Below are 26,218 nucleotides of genomic sequence, written 5' to 3' on the forward strand. Positions count from 1 at the left end.
AGAGAGCAGCATAGAACTATACCAGAACTACAGACAGTGTATGTAATGAGATGAGAAGTTGGAAATCCTTTTAAATTATAAAGCAGTACTGAAACCATATTCATACACAGAAGCAAGCCCTTTAGCTTTCTGCTGCCCTGTACCTGGGATCAATGAACCACTGAGCCTTTCACTGCTTGTCTTTTATCCGTACATCCTACACCTGTTCACAAGCAGTAGTACTGAATAAACATGAGAACTTGAATTCAAACTTCATTACATCAAGTAATAGCCACAGCAGCTGCTGGGATATACTAGCTACTAATAACCAGTATTCACATGTAACACTATAGCAATAAAAAAAAAAAACTACTTACCTACAGAAAAGTTGGATGGGCTGCCAAAGGTCACAGCAATCTTGCTCAGTGAATTCAGAGGGTCAGACCAAGAAGGACATGGGGAGAAACTTCTATGGCACAGTCATGCTCACAAGAAAAAAACATGCAGAAATTCTTAACAGTAACAATTCTGATCTATTTCATACAGCCTGACCCCAGAAATAAATACTTTGCACGCTTTTACAATAAGTGCTTTCTCAAAGGTGAGATCAATTGGTTTTGACTTCATTCAGTTAATACTGTACTTAAGCAAAACAGAAACATTTCATGTATCAGACCACGACAAGAATCATATTGTCATTTACCTGAGGTTTGACTCACGTTAACAGTAGCTTTTATTTTTGAATATTTTCTCCACCACTTTACAGAGAATATTTTAGTGTTTACTGGCAGTTAAAACCACTTTGCATAGTGAAATAATACTTGAAATTATTAATCTTTCAAAAATCAAGATTCAATTTTCCAAAATTGTGCAAGACAGGCTTATGCAGAAATGGCTGGGAGCAGTTTTTCATGCAAGAAAGGACTGCTGATGAAACTATTTCACAGGATAACAACAAGACAGAACAAATACCAAGCTGCTCTTAATTACAGTATGTTCCTGCGCAATACTTGAATGGTGCAAGCTCCAGATGAAGTTCTATCTTGTTTCTGGAACTGTTTGTTTACATAGCTGACACAACGATCCCCCCAGAAGACTTGTAGTAAAGAGCAGAAGAATGTACAACACACAAATGACCTAACAGAAGTGCTAGTTTTGCCTTCTGCTGGAGTAGCGTCTTCAGTCACACAAGTGAGTCTCCTTTGGAACAGCACATGAGTACGTGCATCTCCCTGTGCTCCAGAAGGCAAGGACTGCTCTATAATACAAAGTTGACTTTAAAAAAAAATAAAAAATCTGCTTGGCTCCAGAAGTTTCCTGAGAAAATGCCATCAGTTATTAAAATTTTCTTTACTTTGCTTCATAGGCTTCCGAATGTCTCCGGATCAGGCTGAACTTGCCTGTAGGATCAGGGACATACCACTTCTCCCACACTTCAGCATATGAAGCTGTTCTTCCCCATGGTTTGAAATGTCCATTCCAATGGAGCAGCTTGGCAGCTTTCACAAACTGAGGAGAATACCTTTTTCCAGCGCTAGACCCTTTTATTGAAAAAGAAGCATTAGTGCCATAATAAAGGCAGCAGAAAAAAACAGCATGTGATATTTTAACTTCAAAACAAAGGATTTTAATAGGAAATCTTGTCATTTATGGAAAAAGGTGGTGATATGGGAGGCAGAAGTCATGGCAAACTAAAATACGATCAGATGCAAAGGAAGGCTACTTTGATCTGTCTCTGCATATATTTTAATGTACTGCTTTAAATTCCAAGTTCTTTAAAACCCTTTTAATATCCAGTATATTCAGCAGCCTATATATCACTCATTTGAAATGCAACTTGAGAGCTCTCCCAGCTTTGGGATTTTACCAATAGCAGAACTGATACGAACGTCTGCTCCTCTTCATCTTGGAGGAGACACCTAGGCTCACTTCAGATACAATACATATGCAGAAACAATAAAAAGGAAACAAGAATTTGAGAGCTCAAAATGAAGAACAATCCCACTAGCAGTTCAAAGAGGGATGTGGAGGATCGGGCCCACAAAATGCAAGACGGTATTGGGAAGCAGCATTTCATAAAGCATAGGTTATAAAGCAGGGTAAGAAAAGATCCATTTGCTGTATCAACTCAGAGTTCAGCTACAGACCTGGAAAAACACACAGGGGGAGCAAAGCGTTGCAAATACTTCATACATACCAAGATGTCGGACATTCCACATGGGATCAATACTGGAATGTTGCTTATAAAATACAATTAGCAGTGGAGGTGTCGTGATGCTGCCAGCCAGAGTTCTGCTGTAAAGTTCCTCTCTGGAAGAGAAAATAGAAAGGAGTTGGGGAAGGTTGCTTGTGTGGCCCTAAATCGGTTGACTTTCACTTGCAGCTGCGTGACAGGAATCCACAGCTAGATATGCAGCCCTCCATTTAACAGTTAAATGCCATCACTTAGCCCAATCCCCAAACTATGGCCACACCCAACTCGGGGGGTACTCACGCTACATTAAGCGTCATCCACTTCTCCAATTGTTTAGTGATGTTCTGTAACTTCCATTCTGTCAAATTGGCAACAAAAACTCCTGGATTGAAAGAGCAAGTGTTGGCTTTCATGGCAAGCTTTCGGATGGTTTCTTTTTTGTAATCTAGAAACCCAATGTAGTTATACTGAAAAAGAAAGAGTGTAGAAATTAGCTTAAAAATATAGTCAAATTCCTTTGTAAAGAAAAACTTTGCACAACTCCCAGCAGACAAGCATAACCTGAAGTTGTTAAACCAAATTCCCCTTCCTTCAACACAAGAGAAAGTAAGTCAAACATTTTAAAAATATGATTAAACTACACACTTTAAGGAAAGTTGCACGGTATTAATGTCTACAACCTGAAACAATAGCAGGCCCAGAACAAGTAGTTTTCATACATTCACAAATAAAAAAATCTTCCTCTGGTGTTCTAAGACCTTCTAACGTTCCACCACCATTGTAAAGCACAGCCAAAACTCAAAAGTGTTTTTTACTGTACCTAAATTACTGTACCAGGCATCACTTGTAACACAAACATCAGAATCAACTGATTTTGGTAGGTATAGTCACACCTTTAGGTTCACTGTATTTTGAAATCAACCTTCAAGAATATCAAAACCAAGCACTTGGTTCCAAAGCCTGGGATCTACAACATTGTTATGACTGAGTCAGAATGAAACCAACCTGATTCCCTGCTCCACGGACAGCAACTTTGTTAGTGGTTGAGTCACAATCATCTGAAAACGCAGCTGCATGTCCAGGTTTCAATGGAGTGTTGTAAAGTTCAAGGATATCATCTGAAAAATGAAAATAAGCACAGAAAAATTAAAAGCAGTCCTGTTTAAGCTCTGAGTGACTTTTGGTCAGCCCATCGCTGCAGCAGATAAAAACACTCAGTTTAATCCAATTCATTCATATTTGAGAAGTTTTTATATCTTTTCTTGAAGTAGAAGTGTTTGGCTACTGCAGAGATGGCACACTGAACCCAACATATACCAATGGCAAAACATGAAGAAAAGGTCCTGTACCTTGCACTACTACGTCGTCGTCCACATAGATGGCTTTCTCTGCATGAGGTACCAAACTGGGCAAGTAGAATCTTGCAAAGGTTAACTGTGAAAGCAAAATAAATAAATAGATTGGAAAATTGTTCAAAAAAGGGAGAAATTTTGAAATTGGTACTCCTGGCACTTATCTATAGCAGTAATGTCCAACTTCCACCCAGGAGGCAAGACAGCCAGCAGTATCTTATCAGTTATTTAAAATAAGCAAGTTCTATCAATTCCTAGTTTCCCATGAATTTGTGCATCAATAAACTAACTTTAAGACTGGTCTCTGATAGAATTTCTTATCTCTCCACACATATCTGTAGTACCTGAGAGGTTTTGGCATGCTTGACACACAACCTGCTGTGTTTCACTGGAGTTATCAGAACAGAAAGATACTAGACACGTATATGTAGATATTCAAAACCATCTTGTACTACCTGAAAAACTTAGCCTTATTGAAATTTAGGAACTTAATTATAAAAGACTCATTGTATGCCAACAAATCTGGGTTTGAACGCTAGTTGAGTTCAAAAGCCATGGGAGGCTAATATCAAAACGTACTGTTAGTATCTAATAATTGTAAAAAGTAATCAACACCATCCTTACTGGTTTTAGGGGGTCTGCCTTTTGAGGATCCACTTGTACTTTCCCTTCTAAGACACGAGGGTCAAAATCCAAAATTCGGTATCTCAGATTTTTCAGAGCAGTGTTACTTAGCCACAGCCTGCAGACACAAAAGAAGCATTTTGTTAAATGAGACAAAAATCAAATGAAAAACAAGAGATCCAATCAAAAGATCTTGATCTGGACAGTAATTTCCCTACCCAGCAAACATAGGCATAGAATATTATTTGCATCTGATTTCAGTGGTGGTATCCTGCGTGCCTGTAGGGGCATGTCCACTATCAGCATACTAAACAGCTGTGACACATGAAAGGTAAGAAACTGCTGCTTATTTTACTAGAAATATACAGTCCTGTTGTCACAAATCCTTCACAAAAACTATCAGTGTGAACAGACCTGAGCAAAAATGAAAGGATCAAAGCCCAATCTAAAAAAAAAAATGGGGAAACTTCACTGCCAGTATTTACATTGCTCAGGCAAAATGAAGGAAGTAACTTTTACAACCCCTCCACCAACAAACTCCAACCCCGCTGGATGGACATCATCCCACGGGAAAAGTAGTCTCTTTTTTCATCCTTGAAACATTACCAGGAGGAATGACTGCAGCCTTGTCAGCAGCCTTGTCAAAAAGATGCAATAAGCAGCAGCAGATAGGACTGCAAACAATTTAGAGGAGTGCAGCATCAAGCAAATTCAGCTCTTCCTATTCTCAAAAATACTTAACTTTTACAGTGTCATGGGAAGCTAACCAAAAAATCATTACCTCAAGTGGTCCACAGTATCGTTCAATGTAACAATATAGAAAACCACATTGGATTTGGTGTTATGGTAAATACTGTTCATGGCTGCAATCGCACCCCCAAGCCTCTCATCTGATGCTGCAATGACCACAGAAATCTCCTTATCGTTCCTTTCATCTGTTAGTCTCTGGGGAACTGCAGGTATGAAGTCTATAGGCTGAAGTCCTAATGGATTTGAATCTGTGGAATAAAAATGGCATCACCTACATGTTTTATATAAAACAAACACAGAAATTATTACCATGCTAAAATTCCCAATGCCTGCAATTATTTCTGTTATACAAGCGCTTGGATGTCTGGGTCAAGGAACATGGACTACAACACCCCAGTATTAAATGCTTAAATGACAGCCCCTGCTCAGGAGAATCCAAGACATTGTTGATGTATTTGAAAATGTCACACTTGCAGATAAACTACATGCATATAAACTGCTCTAAATACGCGCTGCACAACAAGGTAGTAGAGCGGGGCTTAAGCTACAGTAGCCCGCGCTTACCTTTGGTCATGTTTGCCACATCTATAATCATACTAATTTCTCCCTCCCGTTACCCTAACCACCTTCCAGTCACATCTCCCTTCCCTATTTTCCCTCTACTTTATTTTCCTCTTTGGTAGAAACCAATTTAGAATTTGTTTCTTCATTAACAATACTGTTGCGAATTTTTTTTTCCCCTGGAGGATTATCAAGGCATTACACACAGCCCACGTTTAGTCCAGGCATCACAGATCACTGTGTTATTTAAGCTGAAAGAGCAAGAATTTATATCCATACTGTGCAGACACGAGAATGGGAGATCAGCAGCTGAATATATGACCATACAGCATACATATCCCATTTAAAAGGTGGCTAATTCCCGGTTACTGCACTCATCTAACAATGCTAGTACCTTCCAGATGATTAGATTATTACATATCAGATATTTTCAGATAATTTGGGGAACGTGACAAACGGGTGGCGAACAGGGACTTGGCAGTTCATGGGGACATGGAGAAGCTCTGTGGGACCACGTCCAGTTCTTAAACGTGGACTCCTGAAAACCGAAAGGCTTTGCTAAGTAAACCTAAGCAGCATAAACGAAGACGAGCACCATTTCCCAGCGGCTGAGCACCATCGTCCCAGCGACACCTTCTGAGGTGAGCGACTGACAGCCACCGCGGGCGCTGCGTCAGCCCGGCCGCGGTCTGTGAGGCCGCGCACGCCGTTACCGCCCAAACAACGAAGCACAACGAAACCCTACAGACCCGTCAGCTCCCGCCTGAGGAAGTCGCTGAGGCCCAGGAAGTTGCGGTGCAGGACGAGCAGGAACACCACGGCGGCCGCCACGAGGATGGCGACGTTCGCTGGAAGTTTAAAACAGAAAGAAGTTCACCGCGGGGAGCAGCGGGGGGCTCGAACGCGCGGCGGGCAGCGCCGACCCCCCCCGCCCCCCCGCCCTCCATACCTTTCCTCAGCGACATTTTCCCCTCGCCGCCCGCGCTGACGCGGCCCCGGCCCCAGGGCAGCGGCAGTGACGCCGCGGCCCCCCCGGCCGAGCCGTGCGGGCTCCCCCCGCGGCTGGCGGCCAGCGGGGCGGGGCGGGGCGGGAGGCGCCGGTTTCCGGCCAGCTCAGCAGCCGCCTTCCGCCGGCAGCCGGGCCCCGCGCCGCAGCGAGGGGCTGCAGGAGGAGCGGCACCGGGAGCGGGCCGAGCCGCAGCCGCCCCCCGCCACCATGCTGGGCTTCTGCCGCGCCATCCCCACGGAGATGGTAGGGCCGGGCGCCGCGGGTTCCCGAAGCGCTGAGCGAGCGCTCGGGTGCTGCGGCGGGCAGGATGGCTAGCGCGGGGGCGGCTGTGCGCTGAGGGGCTGCGGGGGGGAGAGCGGGGAGGGAATCAGCGCTGTGCGCGTTCGCCGTGTGCTGAAACTCTCCAGCTGATGAAGCAGGGCCCAGGCAGCTTCCCTGGGGGGGTTTACAGTGATACTACGCTACATAGATGTATCGTGAACTTGCCTTTCCTGCCCTGAACACGTAGGGCTTGCTTTTATTTCTAGATGATGTGGTCAGCGCTGCAGGGGAGATGCTAAGCTGCGAATAAAGAGCTTAATCCCTTTACACTTGAAATCGAGGTAGAGGAAGAAAATAATTCCACTCTGGTTTGAAAGCTGAACAAAAGAGCCAAGAACCTGTGCTCAGGCCAAGTCCAGGATGTAAACTGAAGGAGTCTTAGCAGTTGCAGGCAGGCTTGTTTTTGGGGTAACTGACCAAAAAACGTCTCTTTTCACAGGACTACAAGGGCCAAAAATTAGCAGAACAGATTTTTCAAGGAATCATTCTTGTCTCTGCAGTAAGTATACTAGAACTGTGGGTGATAACAAAGAACTTTTGTTTTCTGATCTTAGAAGCAATTTTTTACTGATTGTTTGGATGAAGACTTTTCTTCTTTTTTTACTTTCATTGTTGGCCTACAATTTTGCAACCAAGGAGAGAAAGATATATGAAGTGTGCTTTCGAAAAACCCATCCTCTCTACCTACCTCTCCTTCCTACCTTACCCCCACTTAATCATGGCATCCAAAATGTTTTTGTTTATTTGAAATTTGATTTTTTTTTAAGGTAATTGGTTTCATCTATGGCTTCATCACTGAACAGTTTGGATGGACTGTCTACATATTTATGGCTGGAGTTGCTTTATCATGTCTGGTAGGTTTTGTTTCTAAACTTGAAAATATATGCTGTAGAAGGTGAAGTCCTGTGCGTAAACTTGCTTTACAACCCAATACTTGTCTTATGTCAGATGCTAGTAAGATTTTAGAGAGTGCTGACGTTTTACACTGCTACCTAACACTGAATTGCTTTCCCAGTTGCCGTGGTTTTACCTTGCTAGGCAGCTGAACTCCACCACAACCGCTCTGTCACTCCACTTCCTCAGAAGAGGAGGGGAAGAAGAAAAGGAAAGAAACAACTCAGGGGTTGAGATAAGGATAATTTAATTAAAGGAAAAAATAATTATTAAGGAAAAATTATTATTAATTAAATAATTTAACTAAAAGGAAAAAAGGGAAAGGGGAAAATGGGAAAAAAAAATGTTAACTCCATCCCAGTACACCAGTTCAGTGAAACGTTACTTCTAAGTCAAGCTGTGTTGTGGTTGAACCTGGCCGGCTGCTAAGCACCACACGGCTGTTCACTCACCCTCCCCTCTCCCTCTCTGGGATGGGGAGAGAATCAGAAAGAGATGAAAGCCTGTGGGTTGAGATAGAGACAGTTTATTAGGACAGAAAAGAAAATAATAATAATGGTACTACTACTACTAATGTGTACAGAACAAGTGATGCACAGTGCAGTTGCTCACCACCCGCTGACCGATGCCCAGCCTATCCCTGAGCAGCCAGTCCCCCGACCCCGGCCAGCCACCCCCATATAATTGCTCAGCGTGACACCAGATGGTACGGAATATCCCTTTGGCCAGTTTGGGTCAGCTGTCCTGGGTCTGTCCCCTCCCAGCTCCCGCTGCACCCCCAGCCTGCCCGCTGGCAGGACAGAGCAAGAAGCTGAAAAGTCCCTGGCTTAGTGCAAGCACTGCTCTGCAACAATTAAATCATCAGTGTGATATCAACATTATTCTCATCCTAAATCCCAAACACAGCACCCTACCAGCTACTAGGAGGAAAATTAACTCTATCCTAGCCAAAACTAGGACAAGCTGATAGCATTTTTAACAGAAAGGATGACACGGTTTTCTGGGTAGCAGCTATACTAAACACTTCTCTAGCATCTTGATTTACACATTTTCATTTCATTCCTTTTCTCTAAGCTAACGCTCCCGCCGTGGCCTATGTACCGCCGCAATCCTCTGAAATGGTTACCTGTCCAAGAGTCGGGAACAGACGATAAGAAGCCAGCAGACAGAAAGCCAAAGAGACGCTAGAAGCTAAAGAATACAGTTCTTCATGATGTTACATTGCAGCAGTTAGCTTTCTTAAATTTTAATACATTTTCCCTAGGAGATGCTGCTTGGCTCAGTGTTTTCTTTTCTCTGTACTATTTTGTACATTGTCATGTGTACATAAGATCAGTTTAGAGTATGAAAGCGGGTGTGGGGTGATAAACTTGAGGCTCTGTGAGTTCTCAGCTCACTCAAGTATTTTACTGAAAAGGAAGACTGCCCTAGAATCAAAGTATAATTAAGCTATTGCCATAAGCTGGAAGACACTATACTTCTATAAAAGTATTTCTAACGATGCGTAAAAGAAGCTGTCAGTAGTGCCAAGTTGAAACAAGTCATGTAAACCAGTACCCACCACACAGTTTTGAAAAATCCTAAGAACTGGAAACTGTTGCAGGATAGGATAGGGCAGAGTGACATTTTTTGTGTAAAGTAAATTTATATGGGAAGAGAAAGTAACAGCTTTACATAATACAACCACTCTTGAAACCTCATAACTTCATCATCTAGTTAAGTGTTAGGCAGCAGGATCCATAGCTATTGCACCTTTTGACCACTATCACTTTAATTCCACGACCTGCCTCTTCTCCTTTCTCTAGCTTAAATATTGTAACTTCTACCACTCACAAGGGAGACTAAAGCTTTGTTTCACAAATTCAGTTCCCTTTATCATTTTTATCCTTTAAAAAGGACATGAGTTTTTTCAACAGTGATCTCACTTGACAATGCTTAGGTATTGTGTAGCAACACATTCCAGGTGCATGGAAAGAGAAAAGCTACGATACCTATCTCTCTGAGTGGCCCTGGTCTTGGGCACTTTCATTCCTAAAAGGAATTAGTACTTGTAAGGCAAAGGGATTCCTCCAGCAGGGACCATGGTAACCATGGCTGTGTTCCTTTCAGACATACTTTATCCAGTTACCAAATGCTCTCCACCAGCTTTGGGACTGCCTTAGCAATACAGCTCAAAACCAAAGGCAGTGCTCACTGTGCTTAAAAGCAATACAACCATCCCGTCAGCACTTGGCAATTTACTTAAAGAATCCCCAGGGCTTTTTGGTGCCATGGAAATTAATAGTTGTTTCTCCCTGCTAACTCTCCACAACTGTTTGATGTAATAGCTTGCAGTCTATCAGTTTATGCCATAGCCCTGGCATAGATTCTATTACCATATTTAGCATATCACCATACAAAAAACTTTTGTTATGATAAATTCAAACTAAACCATCATGTTTTTTGACACTCCTTTTTATACAAAGCTTGGTATTCATCTCTCTTTGCATCTATCAAAAAATTAAAGTTTCATTAAGGGAATACAAATTAAACAGAGTTTCTCTTCTGAAAAAGTGAGAGTCTGGTTTTCACTTTAACATGAAAAATACTACTACAAACTATAACGTTTTTTGAAAGTTCATCCAGCAGAGGAGGTCAATGGATAAACATGCTTTTAAAGCTGGTCCAATCTATCCAACAAGATAGAGAACTCCATTCTCTTTACTACTAAGGAAAAGGTTCCAGTCAGAACTTCACATTTTCTTCAAGAAATTTCAGATGGCGTGCCTTCGCACTGTAACTTGCGTACTTGGCTCCCATATGCTCCCGCAACTGCAGCTATTTAGAACACAAGAAAAAAACAACACTAAAGTCACTGACATCAAAAAAAAAGCAGGAACAACCAAAATATTAGCAGAACTAACTAAATATTAATCAAAGCATTCAGCTGAAAGCAGCAGGTGAAGTTTTACTACATAGAGGCAAGGCAAGAAAAAGGGAAAAAGAGTCTTGTCTGAAGGCAAAAGATGTTCTAAATTCCACCTAACAATTTTACATATAAATCACATGGCTGTATGGTTGTATTTACCCATGCAGTAAGTTTTGAATCAAATGAGGTAGAGGTATTGTTCACTCACCTCTATTCAAAACAGATATTAAATACTTTCTCACTTTGGACATAATGGAAATCGTGCAAGTAATATGAAGACAAAAATACAATTCAAAAGGAAATCATTAATGGAGAATCAGAGTAGAATGACTCACATCCCTTTCATCTTCCACAAACTCGGGGACCATGATGCAATTCTAAAGCTCCTATGGTTCCTGAAGAATGCGTAATTGAAGGTGGTCCATATTCAGAATCAAATTTGTTTAAGATTGAAAATTACAGTATTCTTAGGTCTTTGTCTGCCAGTGAGTATATAAACACTTTTTGGAAAAAGAGTGATTAAAATTAACTTCTTATAAACCCAGATAAATAATATGCAAGGCATTCACCTCTCTTTTGACTTCATCTTCTTCTTCCATAATGCCGTACACCTTCTCAAGAAGTTTCACTCCCAATCCTTGCACCACATCGGATCTCAGAATTTCAACCAATCTCCTAATCTTTTCAGGACCTGATAAAACATCTACAAAAAATAATAATTACCAAAAATAAAATAAAAAAAATCGCTGCAGTAATAATTACTTTCGCTACACTCAGTTTTCATACTCTGCCTAGAAGAAGAATATGGGACAACACTAAGTATTACCACAGAATTCCAGTTGACAATTTGCATGAAATAACCATCTAGCTAGCTAGTCAGATCACAGAATGAATCACAGAATGGCCTGGGTTGAAAAGGACCTTAAAGATCAGCTGGTTTCAACCCCCCTGCTCTGGGCAGGGTTGCTAACCCCTAGAACAGGCTGCCCAGAGCCGCATCCAGTCTGGTCTTGAATGCCTTCAGGGATGGGGCATCCACAACCTCCCTGGGCAACCTGTTCCAGTGCCTCACCACCCTCTGAGTGAAAAACGTCCTCCTAATATCTAACCTAAATCTCCCGTCTTAGTTTAAAACCATTCCCCCTTGTCCTATCACTATCAACACATAAAAACAGGCATTCCTCCTCCTGTTTATACACTCCCTTCAAATACTGCAAGGCCACAATGAGGTCTCCCTGGAGCCTTCTCTTCTCCAAGCTAAAGAAGCCCAGTTTCCTCAAGCTTTCTGCATAGGAGAGGTGCTCCAGCCCTCTGATCATACTCTGATTGTGTAGATAAATAATGATCAACAACCATGGTGAATCAGAGCCACTCAGATGCTCTTAAGACACTGGACAGTACACAGTCACTGCAGACACAACTCATGCTATTAGGTCTCTGTAACTTCATTTCAGATGGCTCCTGTGCAAAACATTTTTCATTCAAAAAATTCTCTAATGGTAGAATACCATCCAAACATTTTAATAATAATTCAATGAGAATGAAATTCTACAGTTGTACAAACCTTCACTGTGTTTAATGCTGACTTGTGCTTTATGTGCAGTTCAGCTTTATCCACAATTCACAAAGCTGTTTTACTGCAGAATGTCTTAAAAATCTTATTTTAAAATACTGAACATCAGTACAAGTCACATCGAAAAACTGCGTCGCAGATCAATTTTCTCTCTTCATTAATAATTACACAGATCGATCACACTCCTTTCATTGGCAAGTAAATCGCAACTAGAGCAGTTCTGTACACAAGATTATTTAGAAAGCTGTTAATATCTGGAAGTAGTAAGAGTGTATTGATTGCCTTCTGTTGCCCACTAGCAGGTTTTCAATTAGCAGTTGACAACCATTCATTTGAAGTAGTAACAGACCAACAGACCTGAAGGAATCTCTTGAAATTTGAATTCCTCTGATTCATCAGGCGATTTTCCATGCAAATTCAAAGTGTCTCGGTATTTTCTATGAAGTTTAAATTCTGGGGCCAGAGTTGAGGCTACACAGTGTTCAGAATTCTCCTTAGAGTCCATTTTCAGTGTCCAAGTCATTAGCTGCACCAAGTCATTCACTTCATTCATACTGCTTTTTCTAGTAAAGGAGAAATTAGGTATAATTCAGTACTTGTATGATGCAGCTTCCAGCTTGCATTCAGTGGATTTTCAGTAAGTTTACGTCCTGCTACGTATTCCATGTTAAATTACTTCTTGTGATGCGGTTTTATCATCATCAGCATCAGTAGCATTTCAGCTAATAATGGATCAGAATCCAACCACCTAGCAAAAATGTACAATCCTTTCAGCTACTGCTGCCAACATAGCTGCACTTGTGGTAATGCAACAAATAAGATTTCTTGAAAAACTTGCTCACATTGACAAAACCTGAAATAAACTATTTCAGCCTCATTCACAGTGGAAAGGAAACATATTGGCACCTTTGCACCATGCTTTTAAAGGATCCTGACAGTAACGTGCCCTTTGATGCTGGAAGATTGGTTTCCTGGGAAGCCTCAATTGCCAAAAAAACAGCTTCACACTCACATAACCCAGGATGTGCAGCACAAAAAGTTTATTGTCACAGAGGGACAACAGTCAAATGAAGTTTGTTTTCTTTATGTATCACATGCTTCTTCAAGCACTATGTAAAGATAAATTGTGAAAGTAATGCCTGCAATTTTTTTTTCCCCCACTCCAAGTCAAGGTCCAGTACAGCAGATAAAACTCTTGCATAGTATTACACAAAATACTTACTTTTCCTTGGAATCTCCATCAGACTTATCTGTAGAGCTTGTGGAAGAGCTTAACTCCTCATCAGAAAGGCAATGGGCTACTCTGTTTTTCTATGTGAAGAGAGAATAATAGACAAGAATTCTAATTTTCAGAAGTACTTTATCAATATGGCATGAACTACTTTTTTACATGGAAAAGAAGCCTTTCGATAGAATACTTTTACAGACAATGATAATATTCAAAAGGTGTAACCTTTGTTTTTAAAAACAAGCTAATACACAGGACATCACAAACAAATGTTATGAAATGCTTATTTGGTCATAGAGTGCTTACTTGGTCATACAGTTTTAAATGCTTTACCAAGTGCCTCTATTAAAACTATTCAATCACATATGCTTGTCAGTTCTTAGCCAACTACATTATATACTCATTATCCTTAGCCCATCTATTGGTCTTTAACACACACATTTAAAATACTTTTTTATTATTATTATTTATTAGTTAGGTTCCCAGCATTCCCAAAATACATACATATATATATATATCCCTTGCATATATAATATATAAGGTGACTTTAACCACTTCTGTCTCTACAGTCTTGTGTTGAGCGCACAGCACCACACACAAAAGCATCACTAGCATACGCACATACAACTAGTGCATACTAAACTTACGTAATATCAATTTGTGAATGCAGATCAAGTTTTGCATTTCAGTATCAGTTAGAAGCATATATATGCAGATAAAACACGTAAAACACCTTCCATGCAGGTGCTGGGTTGAGAACAATAAAGCCTAGACTTTGAATTTAAGAATAAAATTTCTTTTACACCTACGAGTATTAATAACGTTCCCCAGATGTTTAAGAAGATTTTGCCCAATACATGTTCACGATGTTAAACAAGACATTTTAATTAGACAACGATGATAATAACATAAACTATTCAGTTTTCTTGTAGCAACAATTTCTTATTCTCAGTACATAAACATATCCACTTAACGTGACTGCATATTAAAATGCTATGTTCAAACACTACTACCTAAGCAAAATCAGATGTACGAGGCTAAAGGTAGTGTGTTCTTAAGATTAAACAAAAATAGGTGATTCATCTACAACCGAAACATAGTTCTCAATATATTTTTTCCCTACCAAAAAAAAATAAAAATAAAACACAATGCAATTCAGAGAGTACAGAACACTCAGCCCTGTCTGTGAGATCCCTCAGTCTTTGTCCCTCACAAGTAGAGTGAAAATGCACAGCAAGCCTGGAATTTTAAGCTGATCTAGCCAAACAAAAAGGCAGATTACAGATCAATACTCTACCCAAGGACATATAAAGCAATATATGCAGAGAACTGTGCACTCTTATCGACTGACATTTTGCTTCTATTTTTCTTCCCAAATTGTTCCTGCATTGACATATTTCAAAAGCCGATGACCCCAGTTTACCTGAGAAATACTGGGATCTGATGAGGACTGAGCAACTTTAACATGATTTTCCATTTTTGATTTTCCTTCAACTACTGCACTATTTGCTGTTCGTCTTGCTGGAATCACTGAAAGGACGACATTTTTACAGTATTTATAACTTAGCTGCTTGTATTTTGAATTAGTTTCATGCTCATGCAAGAAAAGGTCTATCACGTGGGAAAAGACAGGCAGGTAGGTAGTCTGCTAACAGAAAACACTGAAGCTTCTATCTGAAAGGTGTGTATTCTGCGCTTCACATACATTTTAAATACAAGTTGTCACCACTAGGCACAACCGAACACAACTAAATAAGAAGAATACAGAGATGTTAACAGAATGTTTTATTTGACACAGAACTAACACCTGTAGTGCATCTTTCTCGAGATGTTAGTGAAGAACTGACAGCAAGTTAGAATTTCTTCTCAGAGAAGTTATCAATCAGCCTTCATCTATGCTAACATGCAAACATAAAAATTACCAGAGGGAAACATCTCTTCCCGAGACTGTTTTAGCCGCCTTCGTTCTCTTGCTGACAAGGGCCGCTCCTTTAAAATAAGTTAATTTGACAGTAATTAGCAGTTGTCACGATGGCTTTGGTTATCTATCAGCTATAAAAAAAAAAAAAAAACCAAACTTTTTTCAACTGACATGGAAGACCTATTAGAGTAGACCTTCTGATTATCTAACAAATGCTGTATTATTTGTTATAAAACAGTCTTAGTATACAAGACTAACGTACACCGCAGAAAAGAAGCCTCTGACCTCCCTTGTTCAACACAGAAGCTTCTCATCCAACATGGACTAGATGGTCATCAGAACTTCCATCAGATAGGAAGTTACTATCTATTTCTTTACTCACTGTGCATGTGCTCCAGGAACAATCTGCTCAAAAGCAATGAGACAAAAATATGGTGACACAGTATTTAGAACTAACCTTTGAAACAGCAACTTGACTGTTTTTGGTGCTGTTTACAGATTCAGAGACTTCAGCACAATACTCCTCTGCACATCTCTGTATTGTCTTTGCATTCACATTGGGAGGAAAAGGTGAAGGCTGATGAGCAGCTGCTCTGAACTTCAAAGAGAAGCAAGCAAGAATTTATAGTTGTTTTTTTGTGGTTTTTTTTGTTTGTTTTTAATTAAAAGTTAAAGTGTTCTGCAAACTAGGAGACATTCTTGCATGATAAGGCTGGATGACAGAGGTTTGGGATCCTACTGATACCTCTCTTCACATCTCCTTACTTCATCTCTCCCTCTCTACACTTCTGCTTACATCCACTTCCCTTCTCTCCATCCCTAAATTTCATTCCCCTCCTCCCAGACTATTTTTCAGCCAATGATGATGCCATTCAGATGATGCCTTTCCACAAAGAAGTTTTTCTGCTCCGTGTGGAAGCACTGACAGGAGACCTGTCTTAGGCACACATGTAAGGGCCAAGATTTACATTTTACAGTTTGCACTCATAAGCTTGGGGCAGCCATTACATGTGTCTGGACTAAAGTACTAGTAGTCTTCCGCTTGCTACAAGTGGCCTTATATGAACAGCCAAGAAATATACTGCTGGGTATTTTGTAGTCACAAACATCCTGGGAAGTCCCAGCAGAAATTGCTAGGAAAGACTGTAGCACAGCAAAGGCAAAGACAACACTTTACTGTTCCCTTGCACCCACCTGATGTGCCCGTTTGCTGAGGTTTTCAAAGGCTGCTCATAAAGGACATATTGAGTGTTCTGCATTTCATTATCAATGAAATTACACAGATGCACATAAAGCAAGAACAGCATAAAACTTTTTTTTTTGTTTAAGAGTACCATTTTTAAAGAGTAAAAATAGTCTTCAAGGAGAGAGAATTCAGATTTATTATCTTTATTATCTGCACCTTTTCTGAACAGACTTCAGCTAGCTCTCTTTTCTTCTGCCGTCGCTGCCGTGAGAGAGAGGGTTCATGGGCAGAACTATGAGGCTGTAACTGAGAGGTAATTTTTTCCAGAGCATCTCCTGAAGCTCCATGACAGACATCATCCTAATAAGGAAAAGTATTTTTTCAAAATGTAGGCACTTCTTTAAAAACAAAAAAAATCAGCACAGGCCATTTTACTATTTGGACTACATCCAGCTTAACATATCACAGGTGCAATTGCAATAAACCCTTGACAGACAGTTAAAAAAAAATATCTGCGGTACCAGTATTTTTAAGGTACAAAACCTGCAAAGAAGGACACTTACTTGAATTACAACAGGAACAAATGGTGCTAGTAGTTTTTCAGTAGAATCCAAACTCTGCAATAGATAATGATTTCTCATTAGAAAAGTATGTATGAAAATCATTTTATAGATCAAAAGGTAAAGAAAAGACAATCATCATCTAAAGTAGAACAGCTTCAAGTGACTATGCAGAAGTGACAGCTGTACAGCCAGAGGAACAGACATAAGACCTTTAAATCCAAAGTACAAGACGTGAGAGAAAGAGCTGCTTTTATAACTGACACTTTAGAGATTCAGTAGGATGAGATCAAGTCTTTTCCCAGTTGTCTCAGAAGACCCTTTTAACACTGGAAAAGAGCACAGGTTAAAAACAATTAACCAGTATTTCTGTGTCAGTTACTATCTAAAGAACAGCACTACAGAAGCCTAGAAAGAAGTTGACATTTCTTTAGACATACTGATTTTCCAAATCACCAACATTTTCATAAACAGTGAAAGAATAAATAAAATTAACAGCAGGAAACAGCCTGCCTTCAAGAGAAAGGTAAGAAAGCAGGCAAGCAAAATCTTCCAGATTTCCATATCACCATTCCTTTCTCCTTTCTTTTATGCCTCTTCCCATTTCTTCATCACCTGTCTGCCTTCAATCTTTCTCCCACTCCTCATCCTTCACTTTTTTTTTCCAGACTTCTTCAACATTTCGTTAAGTGTCTGACCATAAAAAAGTGAAAAGGGGAGAAAGAGTACGTGGAATAAATCAGGAAGCAACTCTAAGAGCTGTTTAATCCGTCCTCTGTTCTCTTAGCACGTTAGGCCTAAGTCTATCCATTTAACTATCCAAACCATTTAGTGAATGTACTAAAACAGTCATGAATGCAAAAGAAAAGCCTCTGGGAGTCCCACTTGTTTGGCTGTTTACGCCAGTTGCCCATCCAAATCAGGACCAGCTCAAGAGATTAGCCAGGCCTACTTAGAACACAGAACAAAGATGTCCTAAAACTATTCTTGACACCTCTCTTCTCAGCTGGAAAAAAAAATTCTAGTTCCTTGTAAAAACAGCATCTCCATTATCTAGATGCAAGCCTAAAGCTCCTCCACCATGTTGCCTTTGCAAAGCTGAAGTCAAGGCTATTTAACTATTTAAACCATCCCAACTATTGCATCATCATCATCCTACTTGGACAGAAAACTATTTTGAGCAGCCACTCTCTACGTTTTAACAGCTGACGATTAGTTAAATCCAGTTCATGTAAGAATGTAATCCATTCTATGTAAGAATGAAGGCATTACCAGGTCAGTTTGCTTTTGGTCTTCTGATATAGGCTGCAGGAGTCTCAAAGTATCATCATCTTCTTCTACAGCAGCAAGAGACAACGGCTTAGGCTCAACACTTTCTGCTTTAAAAGCTTGCTTTGTTTTTTTCTGTAGTCCGTCAGCCTTAATTGGTGGACTACTAGATGTTATTTTAGAATTCCCTGGAGCATTTACATATTTTGCTTTATTATTCTCAGGAATATGCTCACTGCTGCACTTCTCATAGTTCCCCTTTTCAGATGTTAAGATATTAATATTCACTTCACTAATCGTAGCTAAAGACTCTCCCAGGCTGTTCGAATCATTACTGCTTGGTTTTGTTTTCAACTCAACAGGTGGTTTCTCTGAGGCACAAAATTTGGTGGCTTTATATTTGATGATGCAGTCTTCTTCATTCTAGAATTACAAGAAAAGCAAACAAAAAGAACAATTACCTTTTGGACATTATGCACATACGAAAGTATATTCCAAGCAATTGATGAAAGTTATTAACATACTAATTTATGTGAACTGTAATGAAATTATCATCAATTACAGATTAAGAGCTTCAAAAATGCTGCAACCCACATTTTTAAAGAGATATAGATTGTATTTTAGATTATATGTTTCAGGCATGGGTTTATACACATACACAGCTCACCCAGTTTTCACCAGGACCATGAAAGAAAAGTTATATTCATTTGGCTCCTCCGTAACAAAGGAGCCAACAAGTACCAATAATTCTCCAAGAGCTACTCCACCAAACATGCAGTTTTTCTGCACTGTAAGCTTAAACCCACAATAACAGACCCATTCCAAAATAACAAAACAAAATAAACAAAAATATGCACAAGATTAATCACAATGTAAGATTCATTCTAACCTCTGGAAAGAATTCCAACAATAAACAATTTTGTGGTCTAACTATAATTAGTTTTTGCCAGTCAAAACCATATAGATTTGAAAATGATTACCACTTGTCATCAAATATTTGAAAAAATATTTAACCTCAAATCCTTCATGAGAAATGTAGAAATATTTGTTGATAAACATGCTGCATACAAAAACTAAGTATATCAATTCAACTGCAAATTTACATAGAAATAATTCACATAATGGCCCACAAATGAAAACCTGCATGTTGTTTAGTTGATATCTTATACATAAGATACTGCAATTAGTTTTACTGACCCACAGCTTTTTATTTACTTCCATTCTTGCCTGAACACTATTCCTTCATTAATGTGAATCTTACACACCACTAGGAATCATTTCCATATTCTCGTAAATGCCAAAGACATTCCATATTATTAAAAAAAAACAAAAAAACACACCTCTCCATGGTATTTTTTCTAAAAAAAAAAAAAGTGGATTCTTTTTTTTGGGGGGGATGGAATATATCTTACAACTTTGTATTTCCTGGCTTGATCAAAGGAATGGTTTTCGGGTGTCACATTCCTCTTACAAGTTTCATTCTTTACAGAGACCACAGAACAAGGATCTTTAAGTTTAGAATCTGCTGTTTTCTTATGACTTTTGGTTGCTTTCCTGTAAAAACAAGCAAACAAACAAGAATAAAAGTTGCTCAGTCAACCACCACCACCAAGACCTTAAGGTATTTCTTTAGATTATAGTAATTTTTAAAAAAATCTAATCTACCAAACAGCTCACATACACAGAATACAACATACTAGACTTTTTCAACAGACCTTGTACAACGTGCTCACTTTCACCTCTATAAAAGGAGTTTATAAACACTATTCAGAACCTAACAGCAGTGTACGTTTGTTCTGTACAGCACCAAAACTACTCCTATATGGATGCAGTAAAATAACTGACCAAGCTTGAAAATGAAAAATAATTAAATCAGTGAATACCAAGAGGAACTTGGTATAACAACTTCCAGATGATAAAGGGCCTCAAAGAACCATACAGAAGAATGGGTATTTCCCATCACTTCCTTGAAAATACTGGTGCTTTTTTTTTTTTTCTCTGAATAAGCTATGCAATCCAAACCATTGCACAGATTTAGTCTGTATTTGCCAGAATAACTAGTTTCCATTCCATCTCTCCCCTATTTCTCCAAGACTCTAAAGAAACTCATATGTTCATTGGCTTTGCATCTGCACACAATAGAACCAATGTTATCCTGCTATAAAAAAATAGGAAAAGTTGTAAAACAAAGATGACAGTAACACGAATATTTTGTATAAAAACACTCAAATGAAAATATCTTACGCCTTCGTGGCTTCCAAAAACAAAGAAATCTGGTGCTTGATATATGGGTGTCTTAGTATGCTTTTCACACTAGGTCTTTCCTCAGGGTTTTTACTGAGCATGGTTCGTATTATTTCTACCAAATGTGGGCTGTAATCCTTTGGCATGGGTGGTAGCTGTAAAAGGAATGGGAAGTCTGCTATTATTTAACTTATTTGTCATCAGGGGCTAATGCTAGGTTATTTATTTATGCAAAACAGTTATATCCAGCTAGGTACTCAGCGTAAGTAGTCCAATTACTCATTCAATGACAGATTCCAAAGTGTTTAACTACCCATCAAACAGAATATAGAAATTTTAAGTGTGTTCTCTACAAATTTTTGTATTTTTTTTTTAAATTTATATCAGCAGTTAGAGTTCTGTGAATAGACTCAAGAGATTTATATGTATTAAATCTGTTTTAACTTCATTATTTAAATGTCTTTCTTGCTTTGGTGTGTAAGTCTTACCTAACAGGGAAATGGCATCATGTGAACAGTGACGTAAATCTTTACACAGTGTTTAAGCCAGAAGCAAGTGAAGAAGTCAGTCATCTCAGAACTTGAAAATTCATCAGTACAGTAACTGCACAAAAGGGTAACAAACCCTAGCAATATCTAAAAATTAATAACTTCCTGAGTCTGGTATTACATCATATACCACCAGGAAATACCAGTCTTACACAATACATGACATTTCATGCAGCACACAAAATATTTATTTCCAATTGGAAACAGTTGTCTCAAGTTATTAGATAATCCAAGCACTGATAAAAATATTTCATACATTTTTACCTTTCCTTCAATAATTCGATAAACCAAAGAGTTCATGTCTTTAGCATTAAAGGCATGTTTCAGTGTAGCCATTTCATAAACGCAGCAGCCTAATGCCCAAACATCAGACTGAAAAAAAAAAGGGGGGGAAAAATGAGTTTAGGAGCTTTGTAATACAGGTAAGAAGTTTTATCTTCATACTTAATCACCTTCAAAAGTCTTCAAAGAGGCTTATTATATGACAATAAACTAATTAAGAACAAATTCCATTGTAAAATTTTGGCTTCAGTCCCACTTTTTTTATCTTGATTAATCTTGTGCTCTTTAGAGCACATTTACCTTATTTTGTTGTATTTTAAATTCATGGTGAGGCTGCTCATTTCTCTATTTTATTTTATTTTTTTAATGCTGCTGTTGAACGTAAAGTTTCTTGGCTGTTATATAATAAATTTAGAAAAAGATATCAGTCTCTGTTAGACAGCTGTGTTGTTTACATTGGCATGCTGCTATAGATCCAGGCAGACTGCTGAACACCTTGGCTGTGATAACGTATCACATGCTAGTAATTGTCACCCACTGCAGCAAACACAGTTTCATAAATAAAGGTTCATGCCAATTTCTCTCCTATTTTTAATTTGAGGACATTAAAAAGAGTCAAAAGCAGTAATAAATTAAAAATAATACTTAAGATTGTTATATCCTCAGGCATTAGAAAATAAGTTGCTTAATGAATTAGAAACAGTATTTGCATCAACTTACTGTACCTTGCAATTGTAGGGCTTGTTAGAAAAGAGTTCAGGGCTCATGTAGTACGGTGTGCCTATGAGAGTGCTGGCCATGTCGTATTGGTTTTCCAACACTCTGGCTATTCCCAGGTCACCCACTTTGATTATATTTGTTCGTGTCAGAAAAACATTTTGAGTTTTAAGATCTCTGTGCAGAATGTGCTTTTCATGTAAATACTGGGAAGGGAAGAAGAAAGTAGAGATGGAGTTAAATAACACGATTGTTTCTCCACTGAAAATTAAAATCAAGTTATGAGAGTCAAAGAGGGAAAACACAAACACAGGAAAGACACAAATATCCCTATAAAAGCAAAATGACTGCTGAAGACAGTGTTAGTGATGCACCAGAAAAAAAGGAAATAAAAATGTAAGGCTAAGGCTCAAACTCTAACACACTTCTGCTGCCTCCATTTCTTGACAAACACCGCTTAGTCTTTAGTACAAAATTTTGGCAGAAAATACATTGTGACGTTGTCTAAATAAAGGAAAAGATTAGACTTTTATTAAGCAAGAAAAGGCAATCCTGTTGACGTGCATGTATCTGGCCACAGGAGGCAATTTTAACATAGAATTTTGTCACATTTCTTACCTCTCAGTGTTAATACTTCTATCTTGTCTTTTTTACTATAACTATTACAGTCTGATAACCTCCACTTATTAAATTTCAACAGACTGAGATAAGATTTAATAAAATGAATTTGCAGTCTATACCATTTAAAAACACCAGCGAAATCACAGAGCACAACATGCTCCCTGAAAGCTTTTTTTAAAAAAACACAACCACCACAAGAATGAACAAAACCCACTAAATTTTGTAATTTTGATCCAAAATTTCAAACACTAAGGAGGTTACCACTGTCTACTGTGATAATGAGATGTACACATAACATGTGATAGCAAATTCTTACCTAAATTGGTAAGTTAATTTGATGGAAATGTCCTATGAAAGTGTTCAATGTACTAATAACCATTATACTTAGATGCTAACGCAGCCAGACTTGAACTCAAACTGTGTAGCCTAACTGTGGAATTTTTAAATGCAGAAAGAGACATTTTTCTTAAAATAACAAAGTTATTTGTATCTTACCTGCAATGCCATTGCAATCTGGACAAACCATTCCACCACCTGACTCTCTGGCAAAAGTTTGCCCTTCTGCTCCTTGAGTTTGTGGTACAGATCTCCTCCTTCACAGAAGCCCATAACAATATATAACAGACCATCTTCCCCCTGCCAGGACTCTCTGTAGGCGACTATGTTTGGGTGCTTCAACTGGGATAACAACTGTGCCTCTTGCTCTGCTGCTTTCCTCTCTCGGCTGGAAGCATTTTTAAGGTTCAACTTTTTGATGACATACTGTAAAAGAAATTGTAAGATAATATCATCAGAGATGAAAGTTACTATGTAGAAGCTCTAGGAAATTCCCAAATCTAAAGCAAAGTCTACAGAACAGTGAACTACAGGAGAAAAGCCTCCATTACAAACAGAAATGGAGCAAGCAGAGAGGCAGTCAGGAGGGCTGGTACCTTTAGGATTACTCTGGAAAAAAAAAAAAAAAAACATATACTTTCCCCCAGACTTGAAAGCATACGTAAGTTAGGTTAAACATGCCCTAGGCATCAGATAACCATACCAACTATCTGTTGCATTTATGAGGTTCTGTATATGCAGATTTAAACTTATTCAAAAATAAATGAATCAGAAGGAAGCCCCTTGGTCACACTGAAAGAGCCAAAAGGTCTCATGAAAACTGCTATTTATTCTCCCTAGTATATACTACAACAAACATATTCGTAAAGAATTTCAGATTTCAGCAAAAGTATCACTGAAGGCAAAGATGAGGCAGTAAAATCCATAGTGCATACGAATCATACAGTGCACCAATATTTAGGGCTGACCTAGTCCCCTTCCTGATGTAAATTTTGTGGTAATCACTTCTAGGGAATCAGTTTCTCATGGAAGAGCCATGACATGGTATATACACCTGACCCCATTCTTACCTGAGAGTTTCCCATTTCAAAACATTTAAAATAATACTTTCTTACTCAATTTCTGTTCTGCTTAATTCAACTGCTTAGGCTATCTTCTTCCTAGGTGGGCCCTATTAGTTCAGTCCAGCACATTTAATCAGTGTTGAGGAGGACTGCCCCCTGTACAGCAAGGGAACCGATTATGCAGAAAGCAACAGTACCTCAGAATTTTGAGCATGGTTTTGCATTTCACAAGTCTGCTGGACAAGCTCCTCAGTTCTTGTAACTTGTGACACACAGCTCCAAAGGGAAATATAACAAAACTAATCGTGTACAGCATCATCTAAGTTTCAAATAAAATAGAAATATTGCAACCACTGTGTTCTATGTGACAAACCAACTAAAACATATCTTTGGGGATGGAAAGCACGAGCTTTTAGCTTTATTTCAGCCTTCTGTCTCCACACTACATATGACAAAAATGCAAAAAGTATGCACTAAGCCTAACTTGAAATTTGGCATTGCTTATATTTGGTTTAATTAAGATATTACCCTAGCACGTTTCCCACAAAATCTATTGAAATGCTCTTCTGCTTTACTTGACACCAAATTATTTGTAAATTGGATTTTTTTTTTTTTTTTTAAGTTTTAAACACTCGGAGCCAATTTATCCCCTCAACAAAAAACAACATTCATCTAACAGCAAATACAATTAAACAAAATGTAATTTCTTTCAGAGAACACACAGCATTCTGCAAAAGTGACAACTAAAAATCCTACTCATCCTGCTGGAGAAAAAACGTTTATAAAAGCACTGTTGGCACAAGATAAGACGCACGACAACGCATCAAATATTTAAGTTAAAATAACGATAAGGAAGCGAGGCTGTTGCCAATGTTAATGATCAGCATGACAAAGAGGTGAAATCCAAGGACCTGCATACAGCTGAAAGTCACCTCCAGGTACTGTTTACTTTTAGGACAGTGAGGTTAGCAGCCCTTTGAGGACACCGGACTGGGCACGGTGGTGACTACACTGGTGGGAGCAAGCGTTGCCCTCACTGCCACCAGCCCCCTGGTGGTAGCGATTTGCCTTCGGGTGCCCGGCTCTTCCCTCCCTTCCTCCAAAAAGGAGGCCCCTTCTGATCTGCACAAATGCTTCTCCCATCACCTCTTGCCAGATCCTGGGCACAAGGCTCACGCCTGAGGCTTCTGTCGTTCTGGTCTGTGGATGCTCACCATCCCCATTTCTTTAGCCTCTTGCAGTTTCTAGCGAACCTTTTTGGCCAGGCAAGCCAAATTTATTTCAAATACCGAACAAAAATGTGTGCAACAAAATGTTATGCTTCAACTGGGTCACAACTAAAACTTTGCAAGGTTCTGCTGCAGTCAATACAGCGAGCACAAGCCCTGTCTTCCTCCAGCAGAGCTGATTGTTAGGGAAAGCCAACGCCAGCTTTTTCCATCCTTGCTATCATTTTTATTTCTGTCACGCCTACAAGTCTCAAAAAGTTAACAGTAACAAGCCAACAGCAACCTTCTGTACTCTATGCTAAACAGACCCGCATGTATTTAATTGACTACCAAATGAAGGTCTTCCTCCCCAAAATGAGACATTATGAATTTAAAAAAAAAAGTTTTAGATTATTATGTGTACATTAAACAAACCAGCCAACCATCTTCTCTGTACCTTTACTAAAATCCTCCGTGCACAAGGGAGCAAACCCAGCCAGGCCCAGCCCCCCGCTCCCCTCAGGGCGGGCCCGGGCCCCTCGCTACCTGCTTGCCGTCGTGCCAGTGCCGCACCAGGCTCACCTCCCCGTAGCTGCCCTTCCCCACGGCCCGGAGGAAGCAGTAGGCAGCCAGGGGCATCGTCCCGCCGCCAGCCCAGCACCCGGGCCCCCCTCAGCGCCCGGCGCCGCCCGGGCCCACCCGGCCGGCCGGCAGCGCGCCCGCCGCTGCCATAGCGACGCCCTGCCGTGCGAGCGCTCCGCAGCCATTTTGGAAGCGGGTGGGGCGGCCATCTTAAGAGCGGGCAGGGGGCCTGAGGGACGTGTGAGGCTTGCCTCGCCGCTTCTTAGAGGCGAGGAACAAAGCAGGCC

At 39.6% G+C, this 26,218-nt stretch overlaps 3 protein-coding genes across 7 annotated transcripts; 1 reads left to right on the forward strand and 2 right to left on the reverse strand.

The window, feature by feature from the left end:
- Positions 1-696: 696 nt before the first annotated feature.
- On the reverse strand, positions 697-6,545 carry GLT8D1 (glycosyltransferase 8 domain containing 1). The gene is made up of 9 exons (XM_083796367.1): positions 6,410-6,545; positions 6,210-6,308; positions 4,931-5,147; positions 4,150-4,267; positions 3,523-3,607; positions 3,179-3,291; positions 2,474-2,640; positions 2,177-2,289; positions 697-1,520 (listed from the first exon to the last, which is right to left on the reverse strand). Exons 1-9 carry the CDS (start codon positions 6,423-6,425, stop codon positions 1,330-1,332), a joined length of 1,119 nt encoding a protein of 372 aa, XP_083652493.1. The 5' UTR covers positions 6,426-6,545; the 3' UTR covers positions 697-1,329.
- On the forward strand, positions 6,536-8,952 carry SPCS1 (signal peptidase complex subunit 1). The gene is made up of 4 exons (XM_083796369.1): positions 6,536-6,712; positions 7,230-7,289; positions 7,558-7,644; positions 8,759-8,952. Exons 1-4 carry the CDS (start codon positions 6,677-6,679, stop codon positions 8,870-8,872), a joined length of 297 nt encoding a protein of 98 aa, XP_083652495.1. The 5' UTR covers positions 6,536-6,676; the 3' UTR covers positions 8,873-8,952.
- On the reverse strand, positions 8,195-26,110 carry NEK4 (NIMA related kinase 4). Of its 5 annotated transcripts, none has more exons than XM_083796344.1 (16): positions 25,807-26,110; positions 23,237-23,503; positions 22,129-22,326; positions 21,386-21,493; positions 20,574-20,728; positions 19,742-19,883; positions 18,333-18,752; positions 17,064-17,117; positions 16,717-16,860; positions 15,772-15,912; positions 15,316-15,382; positions 14,817-14,923; positions 13,388-13,476; positions 12,523-12,728; positions 11,162-11,295; positions 8,195-10,501 (listed from the first exon to the last, which is right to left on the reverse strand). In XM_083796344.1, exons 2-16 carry the CDS (start codon positions 23,348-23,350, stop codon positions 10,409-10,411), a joined length of 2,172 nt encoding a protein of 723 aa, XP_083652470.1. In that variant the 5' UTR covers positions 23,351-23,503; positions 25,807-26,110; the 3' UTR covers positions 8,195-10,408. The 5 variants fall into 5 exon arrangements, with proteins under 5 accessions (XP_083652470.1, XP_083652468.1, XP_083652467.1 ...); XM_083796342.1 differs by having other exon boundaries at positions 25,932-26,109; XM_083796341.1 differs by having other exon boundaries at positions 19,745-19,883; positions 25,896-26,109.
- Positions 26,111-26,218: the final 108 nt, after the last annotated feature.

The sequence above is a fragment of the Anser anser genome, assembly GCF_964211835.1.
Source record: "Anser anser genome assembly, chromosome: 12".
In the NCBI taxonomy this organism is placed as follows: domain Eukaryota; kingdom Metazoa; phylum Chordata; class Aves; order Anseriformes; family Anatidae; genus Anser; species Anser anser.

Coding starts and splice junctions, on each gene's coding strand:
- GLT8D1 (XM_083796367.1), bottom strand. Junction 3,292..3,522: donor CGACGACGTAGTAGTGCAAG/GTACAGGACCTT, acceptor TTCATTTTTCAG/ATGATATCCTTGAACTTTAC. Junction 2,290..2,473: donor TGGATGACGCTTAATGTAGC/GTGAGTACCCCC, acceptor TTTCTCTTCCAG/AGAGGAACTTTACAGCAGAA.
- SPCS1 (XM_083796369.1), top strand. CDS start 6,677: ATGCTGGGCTTCTGCCGCGCCATCCCCACGGAGATG. Junction 7,290..7,557: donor GAATCATTCTTGTCTCTGCA/GTAAGTATACTA, acceptor TTTTTTTTTAAG/GTAATTGGTTTCATCTATGG. Junction 7,645..8,758: donor GAGTTGCTTTATCATGTCTG/GTAGGTTTTGTT, acceptor CTTTTCTCTAAG/CTAACGCTCCCGCCGTGGCC.
- NEK4 (XM_083796340.1), bottom strand. CDS start 25,988: ATGCCCCTGGCTGCCTACTGCTTCCTCCGGGCCGTGGGGAAGGGCAGC. Junction 16,861..17,063: donor TTGTTCCTGTTGTAATTCAA/GTAAGTGTCCTT, acceptor TTTCCTTATTAG/GATGATGTCTGTCATGGAGC. Junction 11,296..12,522: donor ATTTCAAGAGATTCCTTCAG/GTCTGTTGGTCT, acceptor TATTTTTTGTAG/ATGTTTTATCAGGTCCTGAA.